This window comes from Galendromus occidentalis, unplaced genomic scaffold, assembly GCF_000255335.2.
Source record: "Galendromus occidentalis unplaced genomic scaffold, Mocc_1.1 scf7180000077512, whole genome shotgun sequence".
Taxonomy (NCBI): domain Eukaryota; kingdom Metazoa; phylum Arthropoda; class Arachnida; order Mesostigmata; family Phytoseiidae; genus Galendromus; species Galendromus occidentalis.
In genome coordinates, this window is record NW_003805500.1 from 979,459 (window position 1) to 993,969 (window position 14,511).

A 14,511-nucleotide genomic window follows, 5' to 3' on the forward strand; every position below is an offset into this window, starting at 1 on the left:
AGACTAAATATAGCGGCGAGCTGCGGATACGAACGGCAAGCTAAACACACTTCCGTGTGTATCCGCCTCGGCGCTCAATGAAACACACTACGACGACAACGAGGGATATCCACCGGGGGCTCAAATCCGATCGCACGAGCCGTCTCACAGTAACCACTAAACACCAGAATGAATCCAAGCGCGGAAGTTTCACTTTACACGATCTTCGACGACACTGACCTTGAAGCCATGTCGGCGTTTGGGGCTTAGCCCTGTGAGGAAACGACTCTCAGTTGGGAAGCACTTTGAGGCACTTGTTTCGGACGGAACGGTTGACAAAATAGCAAAGTTCGCTATCAACACAGGGTTGGGTGCCTAAAACCCGGGCAGGAGTTTTACGGCTACCCAATTGGCAGCTATGTTGATACGAGACTGACTTGGAAAAGCCTAAACGCTGAGATTCGGCTCGTCGAAGAGAGGAGGAGGTCAGAGGAGAACGTAGACAAGCCCTCAGTCTCGTCCGGGCCCCGGTTTGGACCCGGTTCCCGATGGCTTGCAGAGGGCGTGCGGGCGGAAACCAGACCGGACTGGGGAACTACACAACGTCGATCAAGCGTAAGGACACCCGCTGGTCGGGCGAAATTCATTCGGGCGCCCCATCAACCATCAATAATCGAATTGATTATTCCTGAAGATTTTGATGGATCTCGGGATCTCAGGACCGTAGGATATCGATGGAACAACCACAGCATGTCGCTGCTAAGAAAACATGATCATGTTACCCATGCCGGTGCAACATTGTGATCATGAATAGAGGTCGCGCGGTTTTCGTTCAGTTGTATCGAAACATTAATATGATCGTCAGAGAACAGAGCCAGCTCACATCCGAGCGGGTCACTAGATAAAAGAGGTGACTCACGTTTGAGGAGTGTGTTGTCTGAGGCGAATGCCACTGACAAAGCATCTGAATCTATTTGTGAATGTACTGATTGTGCATACGGAGGGAGAGCAAGTCGTCTTCTTCATATCCGAACGATAACGAAAGTATTTGGTCCATGACAAAAACTTCAGTGGAGGCCTCGAACTCTGAGACCCCGGAAGGCATGTATATTTGGTCCCTAACATTCCGACAGTCTCTAGGAGTAAAAATCATGGGGCACGAACGATTCGGCTTCGGTTCAGGTGCATTTCGGAGTCACTCCTCAAAACTCGAATCGCCCAATCAGGGAGCGATCCGGTGCGGAATTCGTTTCCCGATAAGTCCCACGATCGTTGTTGTGGAGAGGTCCTCTGAGCCTCTTCGAAAGGCCCTTCGACCGTGACCGCGGCAAGCTCTCATATTTGTTCGATCGGGCGCTTCAATATCCAAAATGCTCTCTTCGATTAAGAGAAGCCGATTCGATCGCGCGAGGCTTAGAGTCTGCTCGACTTACTCTACAGAACCACTATTGTCTTAAGGAACGTGCTTGGCGTGTTAATGATGTTCGGAAGGTGAGCGTACTCGAGCAAGCCGAAGTAAGCCCTTCAGACTCTTAGAGAATTCATGATCAGGTAGAACGAGGGCAATCATGGGGAACGAGAACCCGACGGGACACTCAAAGAGGCAAGAGATCTCTCCATCGTTCTGAATCCTGGTGAGAGCCAGAGGATGACCGTTAACGGTGTCAATCGAGCGTGGTGTTCCCGGCGGAACGAAGCAGGGAAGGCTCGAGTAGTTCTTGAATCGAAACAAAGCTTCTCATCAGATCTTATTCGAATCGCCTCGCATCGCTCTGAATTCCGCTCTGACCGGTCATCACCCGCTCGGCTGGTGGGTTTCGGTCGCACAGCGAAGATCAAGGAGTTTCGAGGAGATTTTGGGAGGAGTGCTTTGGAAGACTCGGCTTGGGAGAGAGAAAGATGTGTGGAGCAACGTCCGGCCGGGAGAATTGGGCTCCGAGAAGTAACTCAAAAGCGAGAAACCGAAACCTCGTTGACACTGACATAAAAAGCGCACTCTTCGATTCCACAGCCAGGCCCGAGGTCTGAGGCGGTCGAGAAGCGGCCTCCACGACTTCTCGCGGCAGAGTAGCCATTTCTATTTCTCTGTTTTGTTCCCTCGAACGCCCACACCGTACCTTCGTCAGCTCGTTCTGATGTCGGAATTAAGACTGGTTTCACCAAGTTTCTATCGTCAGCCGACCGGTGGCGACCTTCGTGAGGGCCCGGCATTCAGAGAGCGGGAACGCCCGACGACGGACACGCCTTCGATTGGCGGATAATTAATGGGAGGATCTGAATGCGCATTCGAGAACTTTGGTTGAAGTCCACGGGCCGGGAACACCTCCCCTCGAACTCAGATCTCTATTCATATTCCGGCTGTAGACGGCTTGAGGGTCCGAAGACCGCGCAAGTGTTTTTTTCACGAGGCCAAAATTATGAGTGGCCACCCTAAACGCCGGTCGCGTCTGAACTCGGTTCGGGAACGTTTCCATCATGACATTCTCCGATGCGAATTCTTTTGACGAGCGTTGCAAGTTTCGACATGCATACACGGCGTCACAGAATCCGGAAGCGTTTCGCTTTTCTCTTCTTCTGAGCGGGCCAACAAGCAAACCAAACGTAAATTTCTCACAGGTCGTAAAGTGGTGGAGACACGAGGCTTCCATTTCGAAAAGTGACAAGGGGAACTCTCCCTGAGTGCGCCCTACGCACCACAACAACAACAACAACAGCAACAAGAAATGGTTCTCGTAGTCGACAGCTCGACAGAGCTCGCGCAGGAATTTCATTCCCATTTCTCTCGAAGGTTCGAAGAGAACGTTTCTCTAGATGATCTTACTCACCTCTCGAACGGCTTATCGGCGGCTGAAAGGGAATACGAAGATTTTAATTGATGAATTTTCCGGTAGATAATTTCCGGCACACCGGCATTTCCGATTCGGCAGAGCATCTCCACTCTTTATCGCGTGCCCCAGTGTCGGATATTTCGCATGCCGTATGCTCTGAACTAGGAGCCTTGAGACGTGTCCCGAATCATAGAGGGAGCCCGGAAGATGGCTCTGGTATCATTGGGATGTTCTGCTCGCCTCCAACGCGAAGCTCCCAGCATTTCACATCCTTGGTCGAAGAAGTCATCTTTCTAATAATTCTCTGAATCAGCGCTCCGATACCGCTGTTCGACGATGTCTGTGTAGTGTATATAAAGGTAAACTCGCGCGTTAGCGAGCTTCCCTGAATGTTTGTGTTTGCCCTTGTCGTCGTCATCGTCTCGGGACTGACCTAATATGAAGTCATCCGCCCGAGCTGTTTGTGGCAAGACCCAAGACTGTCGTAGGGGTTTCCTTTTCGTCCACCTGCGCTGCATAGCGATCGGGGCATTCTGATTTCCGAATTCAGCTACCCCGGAACTCCCCAATCAAACGTACCGAGGTGACCCCAGTAAAGGACCGTTTAATGAAACCAGCGAACGAACACAGTGTCCCCGTAGGTCCTTGCGTTAGACAACTCGAGCTCTACGGCGAAGCTCAATGAAACAACTCGGAAACCTAATCGTTGGTAGCGCTTACCTAGACGAGGAACAAAGCCGTTAGGGCAGAGGAAATCGAGAAAGCCTGAGCTCAGATCATGGTTACCGCGGGCGGACGGCATTCGTGAGCAAGGCCAAAAATAATACGCTAGAGCTCGAATCTCGCGAGCATTAGATCCTGAATGTCCAGGGCGAAGTAACCAATCTAATTACCCGAGAACCCACGACATCGTGCCGGTACTCTCGAGATTCCGCCTATCATGGCGAACGATTGGAGTAATCAAAATGACCGATGTTGATTCGTTTCCCGCAACGTTGGCCGCCCTCGACCATCGTTGTATACAGTTTGCGTTTGACGACTGAGTGTGGCGCTCGTTCGACATGGGAAAAGTTATTTAAAGACGCATCAAAGATCAAGGACTGTTTACTCGACTTCACAGCCATAATGAGCGTGAAAGTAGTGTCAACGCGGTGATGAAGCGACCTCATCTGATACAACGGGGCTCTCGAGATCCGCCCCTCCCGATCTCACTTCCTCGGAGGCGTCTCGACGAAATCGCGTGTCCCGCAGCATCGCCCCGCGGCTCGGAGTGGGTACGGCTAGATTGGGATTTACTCCCGGCCAGAAGATTATCTCAGGGACGCGCTCCAAGCGCAGGCTCGGAACCTCCGAGCGAGCGTGAAGCTCCTCCTCGCAGTCTCGGAAGAGCACAGTATTCAGGTGTTTAGCTCGAAGCGCACGTCTGTAAAACCGCACCGGGAATAAGGAATTTCCTCACTGAAGATGCCGAGATGGTTCTGAAACGATGTGCTCTCTGAATATGTACGGTCGGTGCTTGTGGCACGAGAATCGTAAGTCATGTCATTCGCTCTCGGGACGCGAATCTGATGTAGGAGATGCGAGCGAGCACAAACGAACAAGTCTGCCATATGGTGATTTAGGTCTACGCGTGAGAGATATGGGCGAGGTCGATGCTTCGATCCCTGAAGTCAAGATGCTGTCGATTCGAGACTCGGTGAGTGGGAGAATTCCCTCATACCGCAAAAGTTATTGAGAGCGCGGATCTTCACACTTTAGGCTCGAAGAGTGTGAGGCCGGAAATCTTCATTCTTCAGGTACGGTCGACCCGTGCAGAGGATCGCCCGGTGCCGAGCAACATCCTCGATCACAAGTGCTCGTTAGCTCGAATAAGGGGCCAACGGATCACCCCCGTATCGCACAGCGTTGAGCTGGCGTCGGCGTAGTGAGATTGGAGGTCGGAGATGCGGTTATTGTCTGATTCATTGGCCCAAAGGTTAGGCCGACTTCGCGCTTCAGCTGAGAGGGGGTGAAAGTAAACGTGTCTGCTCCATCCATTGTACGCCTGATTTTGATACGAATAACCGCACCGTGCCCACTGATCACTTTGCGCTGCGCTTGATGGGCTAATTATTATTTATTGAGAGTTGCTGGTTTCCGCGCCTTTGAGAAGCCCGTGAATCTCCGGCTAATCCGTCCCAATCACAGGCGACTCCTTCCCCGAACTTGTGTAGCCTCCCAGTTGATCTCCCGCGCTGTGTTTCGCTCTCTACGTTCCCTCAACTCGCTTCTGGTCTTGTTTCGCTCTCCCGAGTTTCATCGAAATGCCTTCTCTTTGAGCAATTGATGGAATCGCTGAAGCTCCGACAACCCTCGCGGGTCTCTCCAGGAAATCCTGGAGAAACGACCAGCGACCAGCGCCACCGAGTGACTCGAAGAGAAGATTTCATTCTTTCCATCGGATAGAGCGACTAGCGGTGCATGCTCCTCTCCCGACTGAGAGAGAGAGTAGTTCTTTCTTGAGACGAGGGTTGGGTATATGGACAAAGGCTATCTCCACATCGGCTGTGAGGGCCCAGCTTGAAGCGGCAGGAGTATCGAGGTAGCTAGTGCTACTGAGCATTCCAGCTTCTCGGTAAGCTGGGAGAACTGGAAGGAGTCGACCTTAGCTCCTATGTTAGCCGGTGGAGATCAATGCCACGGGAGAAGCCCTCGGGAGTACTTCGCTTAGTTTGCTACCTCGGACTCGGCATCGTGGCTCCCAGACATTGCGACAACCCGCGGAGCCAAGATTCGCGGCGATTGGAGAGTCCGTGATAATGGAGGCGGGGAAACGGGGCAAGAAGACGAGGATCGAAGGGAACGAGAGCTCAGTTCGGTGAGAGCGAGACAAATCAGACTCTGAGACAAAGAGGACCGGAAAACTTTCTACCGTCGACATGGTGAGGAGCGGGTCGCGCAGACTCGTCGCTCTTACTCAGTGACAGACCGGGGCCAGGCATCCCATCCGCTCGGCGTGACTCTGCCTCGAAGGAGGCCTTAACGAGCCTTGATACGCTGGAGAGCAGTCGAGCCGCGATATCCGAAATTTCGAACACAAAAACCCACACTTACGCAAGAAGTTCAGGTTGATGGAAGAGCTGACATCGCCTAGATGGTTCTTGGCCATCACAGTATATAGGCCCTTGTCGGGTTCATATACATCATCGATAGACAGAGCAATGTAATATTTCCCAGGGGCTTTCTCTAAAATTTTATATTCTGTTCTCTGAGTGTCGAGGACCTCATGCTCATTCCGAAACCATTGGACCTGCGGACAAGGGAAAGCGATTAGAATTACACGTAGGTAATCTCCGGCAATTTATCAATACGGTTCCGACAGAATAAGCTTTCGGTCTGGTTGCAAATTTATGGATTCGTTCGAGTTTCTTCAGTCCGATTCGAAGAACTCACAGTTGGCCTCGGATTAGCAATGAGCTCGCACTCGAACACGAGACGATTTCCATCATCCTCCTGCCGCAGGATTGGCTTGTGGAGAAAAGTCGGTGCTACCGGTTCCTTCGACATGTTGTGCAGATAGAGTGATCAGACTAGGCACACTCGTAACATTCGAAAGCACTCCAGCATCGAATCCGTCTGTGAGTATTTATGCCTGAAAAAAAAATCATAATTCTTTAAAGAAGAACCTGGCGAGTTCATAGAAAGGTTCTCAAAATTCCGAGCTCTCGGAATTCTATTTTCTCCATACAATTCAGTCAGCCGTTCCTGGTCAGGGTGCACGGGACCCATGAGACTTCGAATGAACGCGCCTGTGCAGTGATCACTCTGATTAGGTGAACCAAACCCCTAGAGCCATTTGTTGAGAACAATCAATTCATCGAACGACTCCGAAATTCTTCGAGGAAATTGGCGAGTATTATAAGCGATGGTCTCTTCGGTATTCTGCACCCTTGTGGATTTCGGGGTCGACTGGAAATAGATGATAGAGCCCGCGGCCAGGAAAATTGCGGAATTACGCTCGATGGAACACATTGCGACGTTCCGCCGGATCGTATCATTCTCTTCTCCCAGTTTGTCCGCTGTCTGAGAACAGGTGAGCTCTCTGCTGCCGATGAAAACCTGTCTATGGAAGAACGTGTTTCGAAGACATGGGCCGAACTCGAATCGTGAGAGATCATCGGATGCACCAGGCACGAATTCCTCGAGGAGACGGCTCTGTGGAAATCCGGGTCAACTCTCTCGCTTCACCGTTGTTTCGGGGAAGCCTCCATCGCCGAAAAGGGTGGCACCTCCGTCACGCTCGTCTTTCTCCTTCTGGATTCTCCTAGTAGACTGATCCCCTCTTTCTCTCACGTCATACCCGAACATTGATGATCGATAGGGCTGTAAGAAAAACGCGGAAGTCGCGGAAATCGCCGAAACCGCGATTTCCGTCGGTATTCAACGAACTCCGCAATTTTCGTCATTCTCAGATTTTATCATTGATTCGTCTTTTCTCGGGGAAGAACGGAAAACGTATTTCGATCGATGAATTGAGTTACGGCAATCGAATGAGCTCCGTAACCCCACGGGGCCCGCTGAGCTCTCAGTTAACGCTCGAATTCGGTAATACAGCTGGATAAGGGTCCGCTACGGGGGAGGAGCTCGCAAAGCTCGGTTGATCTGAAGGGCCGCTCTTCCAAGGAATTTTGAGTGAAAATCGACATTTTCCACGATTCCGAGCAGTTTATGTGGTTTTTCGCGATTTCCTGGGAATTCACCGCGATTGTGCCGCGATTTCGGCGATTTTTTTCCGCGACAAATTTACAGCCCTAATGATCGATGCCAGGATTCTGCATGCAGGAACTCCCGAATGGAGGAGCGGAGGCTCTCCCGGAGATCGGACGCATCATCGAGTGCTTGAGTGATACACCGGTCAAGTATGCTACCCAGGAGAGGAATCGAAGCTGCTCGAAAGGAAAGCCCGAGAACCCACTTGAGGTGCGAACTAATACCTGTGACGCAACTAATGGCTGCGGAAGCAATGCGATTCGCGGACAAGAAACAAGGGCAACTCGCTTTTGTGAACAGCTCGAGGTCGAGAACCCGCTCTTCTCACAACGAGTCGGTCTGTCGGTGAGCGACGACCACGCGTACCTACAACATTACTTTCTTACCGCACTATGATGTAAGGATTCTCACTTATTCGAGAATGCGGAAAAACGCCTCAAGGTCGCGCGCCTTCTAACGAGACCCGCCGAAGGCTTCAGATTCGACCGTGAGTCGAATAGCAATCGCGTCGGGTTCCTCGGCGGATCTGAACTTCCAAGCGCGACTCTCTTGGATTTCAAACCGGCGCCTGGTGGCCAAACACTTCAAATGATCGAGAATCGCGACCCTGCTACCGAAAATTGACACTGTCCTGTCCACAACGGAGTATCTCAGATTCTCCTCGGAGTTTTGAGTTGAAACATAGTTTCGGAGAGCGACCGACGAAACCTCGGCTTAACACTCTCCAAGCTACTCATCGAGCTCTCGTTCTTATCGTCAGACAGCATCGATTGCTGTATGAGATTTTCTGCAGCATTTTTTTACCCGACTGGAATGCCGATCCAATTCTTACATCATGTTCCGTGTACTCACGTTCAAGGATTGCTCTCCTCGCTGAACACACAGATCAGACGACGGTCACGATGTCTCTGTATTTATATCCAGGCTAGAGAAACAGATGTACATGAGCTGATGATGAATTATTTCGAAGATCGATGAATGTGAAAAGAGCAGGTGAACTTAACAAGCACACATAGGTAGTAGTCAGGTTCCAAAGAAAGGGGCAGCTTTCCACGGAACGGACTCGACACACTGTGAACCACCACTATGCGGTCGGGACCTGCGGCTGCGAGCAGACGAGCTATAGGGAGAAGGGGAGCCGCTTTCAGAGACCAATATAGAGACCGCCACTACTCACTAGAACTACAGGGAAGATATTCTGGAGCTCTCGGCTCTAACCCTAACTAGCGTTAATCGACTTCCTCTGCTTTCCGCAGGTTCGCTCATGGATCTTCGTCGGGCAGAGCGACGAACCTGACGTTCACTCTCAGACAGGGTTCTAAATCCTCGGATATGTTGCGGAAGCATCGAGGAGACCCTTCTGAAATGTTTGCGTTGACAAACGAAGGGTGTCAGACCTGAAATCTATTCGAACGACGCGTGCGGCTCATCTTCGGCCCCACCGGTGGGTCGTCGCAACAAAGCGGACACGCGGAGGTTCAGAAAACGTTCATCTGTCAAAGACTAAAAGCGGTGCATAAGGAAATAAATCTTCCGCACGTATACATATCGCTTAGTGGGTCTGCTGGCTTGGCTCAATTCTCGACTGGTCAGGTATTGTGTTCCGTCGTCGCCGGGGAGGAGATTTGTAGATTCAAGAATGCGATGCCAGTCTCCGTTCGGGAAGCTTGTTTTCCATTTGTGGCAATGCGGGAGCGACTAACAGCTTCGAGAAAAGCTTTCTAACGTGGGGCCGCGGCTGGCCTGCAGCACCAGCAGCACCGCTGGCACCGGGACCAAAAAGGTTGAGCTAAGCACGTTTCCCCTTTCGAGAGGGTCCGTCCGTTGCCCTCCGGAGTGAGTTCTCGATTGTAATTTATGCTTTCGTTTCCACTAAACATGTCTCTCGAACACTTGTTGTCCCTGACGCGACAGTTTCATGATGTCTAGTGAATGCGGTGCGTAAACGTCTGGCTGCACTCAGGGGCCTATATCAAGTCCTTATGATGTGGATCTCTTCGGTAGGGTGGAAAAAAAAGACGAATTGAAACAGGACTGAACATATCGCTCTTTCAGACGCTGGGACAGCAGTTGGAAACTCCCAAGCTCGGGTCCGTATCGAAAGAATGGTAGAGTTCTCGGCCTTTTTCCGAGACAGGCACTTCGGCATGCAATCGGGGAGTGTCGAAAACAGAAGTCCGCAGAGAGAGGCTGTAGGGCTAAAAGTATCAACCTGGAGCATGAGACAGTAAGCTGACATGCCAGTTATCCTCGCGAGTCTCACACAGCATGAAGCGTGCGGGCAAGGAGTTCCGACCATGGATTGGTCATACGTCCACCTATGATTCTGTATCTCAACGGTCTTTATTCGGATGGGGACAGAATATAATTCTAAGAGTCCAATTGGAACAGCTAAGCTCCGCGATATGGCGGGATCATCACGCGGCGAGGCAGAGCGCTCTGTTCGGAAGCGATCGCTTTTCCGTGTTGTCGTGAATTTCGCAACACTCAAATTGACGGTGACAGTTCGCGACAATGTACTCAGCCCGGGGTTCAGTTTTATGCGGAAATTTTCTGTCGCTTCGCCGGGTTCTTGCTAAGTTCCACGTAGCTTGCCCTCTGCTCCGCCGTGAGTTTCCTGAACCTGTCCGCGGCCATTTTCAGCCACGTGCCGGCATCGCCATCGGGGCTCTCCTCTTTGAGCTCCTCAGAGATCTCGTCCATGAAGATCTGGATCGGACTTCGCTTCTCCTTGGCATCTGGAGCTGGAATGATGTCATTTACCCGTCAAAAATGCCTCGACGCGATAAAATCACGCGATGACTTGATATTGACTTGCATCATGCCACGGAAGCTAACGAGAAGACCCGACTTTTCTCAATCCACCTCTCCCCGTCGTTCAAACTCGATTGAATTTCCGTTGACACGATGGGCATGAGAAATTCCAGAATATTCACCTTTCCCTTTGCTGATTGGGAGTTTGGCTTGCTTCGGTGCCAACTTCGGAGCTGCTTCTTGGACGGGAATTGGTCTCGACGCTTTTTTCGACAAGATTTCATCCAATTGGCCTCCTCGTGGTTTCGTTGGAGCTGAATGAGTTGGTGAGATGAGGAGACTTAGGAGAAAAATCCATCTCTCGCGGCGCGAAAATCGGTAGTCGTACGGGAGAGCTGTTCGAAATTCGGAATCCTTTGGAAAATTCGAAATTTGATAGTTGAAAAAACTTACCCGCAGCTGCTTTCCTGAAAGGATTGAAGTCACCCATCGGGTTCTTGTCTCCCGCGACTGTAGTGGGCAACGAGCCCAGAACCACTCTTTTGGGAGCTAGAATCGGAGCCGAAGGCATCAGATCCTGTGACTTCAGAGGTTGCGGATCGAGATCCTCTTGAGACTGCGTGTCTGTTTCCGTGAGCAATTCTTCCGTTTCGGGCTCTTCATCGAGATCGCCGTTTTCGATATACTCCCGTATGATCCGGAGTATTCCGTCTAATCTCCCATGTTTATTCGAAGCCTCGGCGTATTCTGAGAGTAATTCGAGCGTCCCCCTGGAAATGACTGCACCCTGAGTCTCGGCTCTACGAATCGCTCCCGTCGCAATCGATTCCGTCCCACGGTGACCTTCGACCGGAGTTCCGAACCCACCTATTGCAAGCTTCCATACGAATGATGTCGGAAGCTCGAGACAATCGGTCCGTTTTCACTGCGAGAGCGAACATTTGTAACGAGAGCTTCGCCATTCCGCTCTGCAAATCCTCGTCATGGGCATTCCGTAATCGAAGATACTTCGACTCGAGCTGGCTCTTGTCGCTCGCCGCGTTCAGCAGAGGAATCTGTAACTTCTCTTTGACCATGATCGGAAGGGGTTTCACCCTTGGACTCCATTTCTTACAGGCGATGTAGAGCAGACGATTGTATCGTTCACCGACCGACACGACAAAGCAGCCGCTGCTACAACCGAGACTCTGCTTGCTGTCGAACACAGGGCACCAGGAAGCCATCCGCTCGTTGAAAATGAACAAGACCCCTTTCGAGTTCATGTAGGCTGGTCGATACTCCTCTGTGAAGCCTGCCCATACAATCCTGACTTTCCTGGGCATACCGACGCTGATCTTCCCCGGTCGGGTCACGACTCCGCCGCCGGTAACCCTGTGCCGAGTGCAGACAATATTCTGGCGATCGTCGAGACCGGTGCCCTGATGACAGAAAATCAGGAGATTTTCCCGAGGCTGGACTTCTTCGTAACGGAGACTTAGTTTCGAAGCTCCCGCCATGCAGATCAAGGGCCCCGGGAGAGTGAATACTTCTCTCTGGATTCCTCCCGGCGAGAAGAGTCGCAGATACTGGTTGCTCGTCGCCATCGCGATGAAGTTCATCCCAATCGTGACTCCACATATCGAGTCGTGTTTCACCTCAACTTCCCAGCTGGGCGTCTCCCCGGCCTGAGGGTCCAACAAGTACACCATCATCTCATGGTCCGAGGCAAGAACCAAGGCGTGGCCGTCAAGCGCAGCCATCGTGTACCCTTTGTTCTGCAGGACCAGGGGGTGACGGTCGGAAGCATTGTGGAAATCCACATCGATCGACGACTCTTCGGCACTGATTGAGCATACGACGAATCCGACGTGGTTGTATGCTAAAAACCTACGGAATGATCGATTCCAGTCAGAGCCGCGGATAGCTCCCATTGATGGTATCAGGGCGCCAAGCAAGGACAACGGAGTCTCTCACCTTCTCTCTTGGATCGCGTCTTCTTCGTCCTCCTGTTCATCTTCGCCGGCTCCTTCTGCCTGTTCAAGAACTTCGCCCACCTGCGATGAAATTAAACGAATCAGCGAACCCTGGGCTCATCCGATACGGAGCCGAACCTTCACGGGTACCATAGACGCTTCAACCGCATCCGATGACATTTGAACAAACCTGGAACGGTTTCTGGTGGAAAGCCTTGACGTGAATCGTTCGCACAGTCTCACGTACGACCATTCTTTCGCGCTGTCCGCCTGCATCTTCCCCACCTTCGCCCAATATTGTCGGCATGTAGGTCGACCTGATGGCACCGAGATCTGGGGATACAGTTTCCATCATCGCAGATTCAATCGAAACTGCCGAAGCCGAAATTCTTCGCTCTTTCTCTCCTCAGTATCCCGCTAGTGTCGCGTCGCGGGAAACCCAGCTCCGGATATCCCGAAACCGCGATCGTTTCTTACCGATACCGTCGTCCTCGTCATCGGAAGTGGGACTTTTTCTTTTATTGTCGAAGCCAGTGCCTGCGAGAATCTCTTCGTCGGGGTTGAAAGCCTCGTCTGTTTCCATTTCATCGGCAGCTACTTCGGCCGATTTCTTCTGTGAGGGAATTCGTGTGGCACATTGGAGTTCGCCCTTGTCGGTGAGAAGCACCACAGCGTCGTCGGACGAAGGATGGAAGATGATGCTGGTGATTGTGTCTTCCATTTTGTGCAGCCACGTCTGCTCGAAATCCGGGAGACTATACGTAGCCAGCAGCCCTTGATTCGTAGAAAGAGCGAGTCGCGTAGAGCCGTCTGTCGAAGCGAATAACTTGAATTTCGGGGTTCGAATTTCGTTAGACTATGCACCGCATCAGGGCTCCCTTGCCAAAGACTCACCAGTGGACATAGTAAAAACGAATTCTTCGTCGTCAATTATTTCATCAATCTCGAATTCTTTCTCCAAAGAGAAAGAACCCGCCTTGAAAAGCTTCAGCGATCTCTCAGCGGCGACGAGCAAATTCGAGTTCGATAGGAACGCCAGACGGTGAAACCTGGTGATTTCCTGCACAGCCTCGACCTTATCGATCGATGTGAAAAGATCGTCGAGCTTCTTAATGCATTTCCCATCATCCGTCGACCACACGCGGACAGATCCGTCACAGCTCGCCGTCGCCTTCAAGTCGAGAGGAATTTTAGTTCACTCAGCGTTCGGTTGTCGGAATCCGACCGCTCGGATACACAGGAACGTCCTCCGTCTAGGCGATTACGGAACTCTATTCGGATGGGGAGCCTATCCTTACCACGATCGATGCCGCCGAATCTATGGCCAAGCTGAGGACTGCGGCCTTATGACCTTCAAGTCGGACGTCGTCCTCCTCCTGATCGTTTTTGCAGATTATGGCTTTTCCATTCACCAGCGCCACCACGAATATTTCGCCGTCACAGGCTACATGAAGGATTTCCGAATCGAAATTTCTAATCGTTTTCGCCTCGAGCTCAGCCTCGGAGCGCAGAGCCCCCTCGGAGTTAAAGGCAGAGATTTCCTGGATCCTGAAGCCGTCGGTGGCACAGAGGAGATTGTCGCCCTGGAAACCATAGCTGTTAAGAGACTTTTCCGCAGAGACCGCTATGCGTGCGCGATCGCACTCTATCAGAATTGCCACAAACTTGGGGGGAGTATTTATTTGAATCGATTAACATTTGAGGTCGAGAGGATGGAACGGGTTGGGGAGTGAATTCTGAGTTCACCTTGACAGCCACTGAGTTGCACTGCGATCCCAGGGTAACATTGATTGGACTCTCCTCTGAAAGGCTCTCGGAATCCCAAATGCGGAGCTCTCCATCGGCACCGCAAGTGACAATATATCTGGAATCACAAGAGAACTCATCGTTAGCAGGAACGATTCGTGGGAAGTACCGCTGCTCAATACTGCCGATAAGACGTCCAAATCACATAGGGCCCCCTCCAATAGGCGAAAGTTTTAATCGAGTCTCACTTGTCTTTGAAGCGGATACCCTCTGTGTAGCCGTCGCAGTGGGCGTAGCGCGCTTCACCCAACGACATCCTTCGCCCTCGACCGCCTGATGCGGAGCTTCTTCTTCGCGAGCACCGAACGAATAAATTCGATGAGCTCGATAATTCCCTGACACAGAAAACTGATGGGCGACAACTCCGACTCCTCACTCACTCAGCTGCTTTGCCGCCAAAACGTTCCGACATTTAGGCTCTCCGCCATTTAAGGGCGACTCCT

At 51.6% G+C, this 14,511-nt stretch overlaps 2 protein-coding genes across 2 annotated transcripts in view; both read right to left on the reverse strand.

Moving 5' to 3' along the window:
* The window catches only part of bt (projectin protein bent), a 40,710-nt gene extending 34,357 nt beyond the window's left edge, over positions 1–6,353 (reverse strand). Inside the window, exons 1-3 of the mRNA XM_029112514.1 lie at positions 6,240–6,353; positions 5,901–6,096; positions 2,805–2,826 (exon numbers count right to left, since the gene is read on the reverse strand). Coding sequence (XP_028968347.1) covers positions 2,805–2,826; positions 5,901–6,096; positions 6,240–6,353 — 332 coding nt within the window. The remainder of the gene's footprint in view (positions 1–2,804; positions 2,827–5,900; positions 6,097–6,239) is intronic.
* A 3,532-nt stretch (positions 6,354–9,885) lies between these two features.
* Ctf4 (Chromosome transmission fidelity 4) lies at positions 9,886–14,444 on the reverse strand. The gene is made up of 11 exons (XM_003747085.3): positions 14,257–14,444; positions 14,009–14,126; positions 13,561–13,845; positions 13,157–13,433; positions 12,740–13,072; positions 12,453–12,595; positions 12,264–12,343; positions 11,178–12,176; positions 10,764–11,080; positions 10,493–10,624; positions 9,886–10,300 (listed from the first exon to the last, which is right to left on the reverse strand). Exons 1-11 carry the CDS (start codon positions 14,322–14,324, stop codon positions 10,095–10,097), a joined length of 2,958 nt encoding a protein of 985 aa, XP_003747133.2. The 5' UTR covers positions 14,325–14,444; the 3' UTR covers positions 9,886–10,094.
* Between the last annotated feature and the right edge of the window lie 67 nt (positions 14,445–14,511).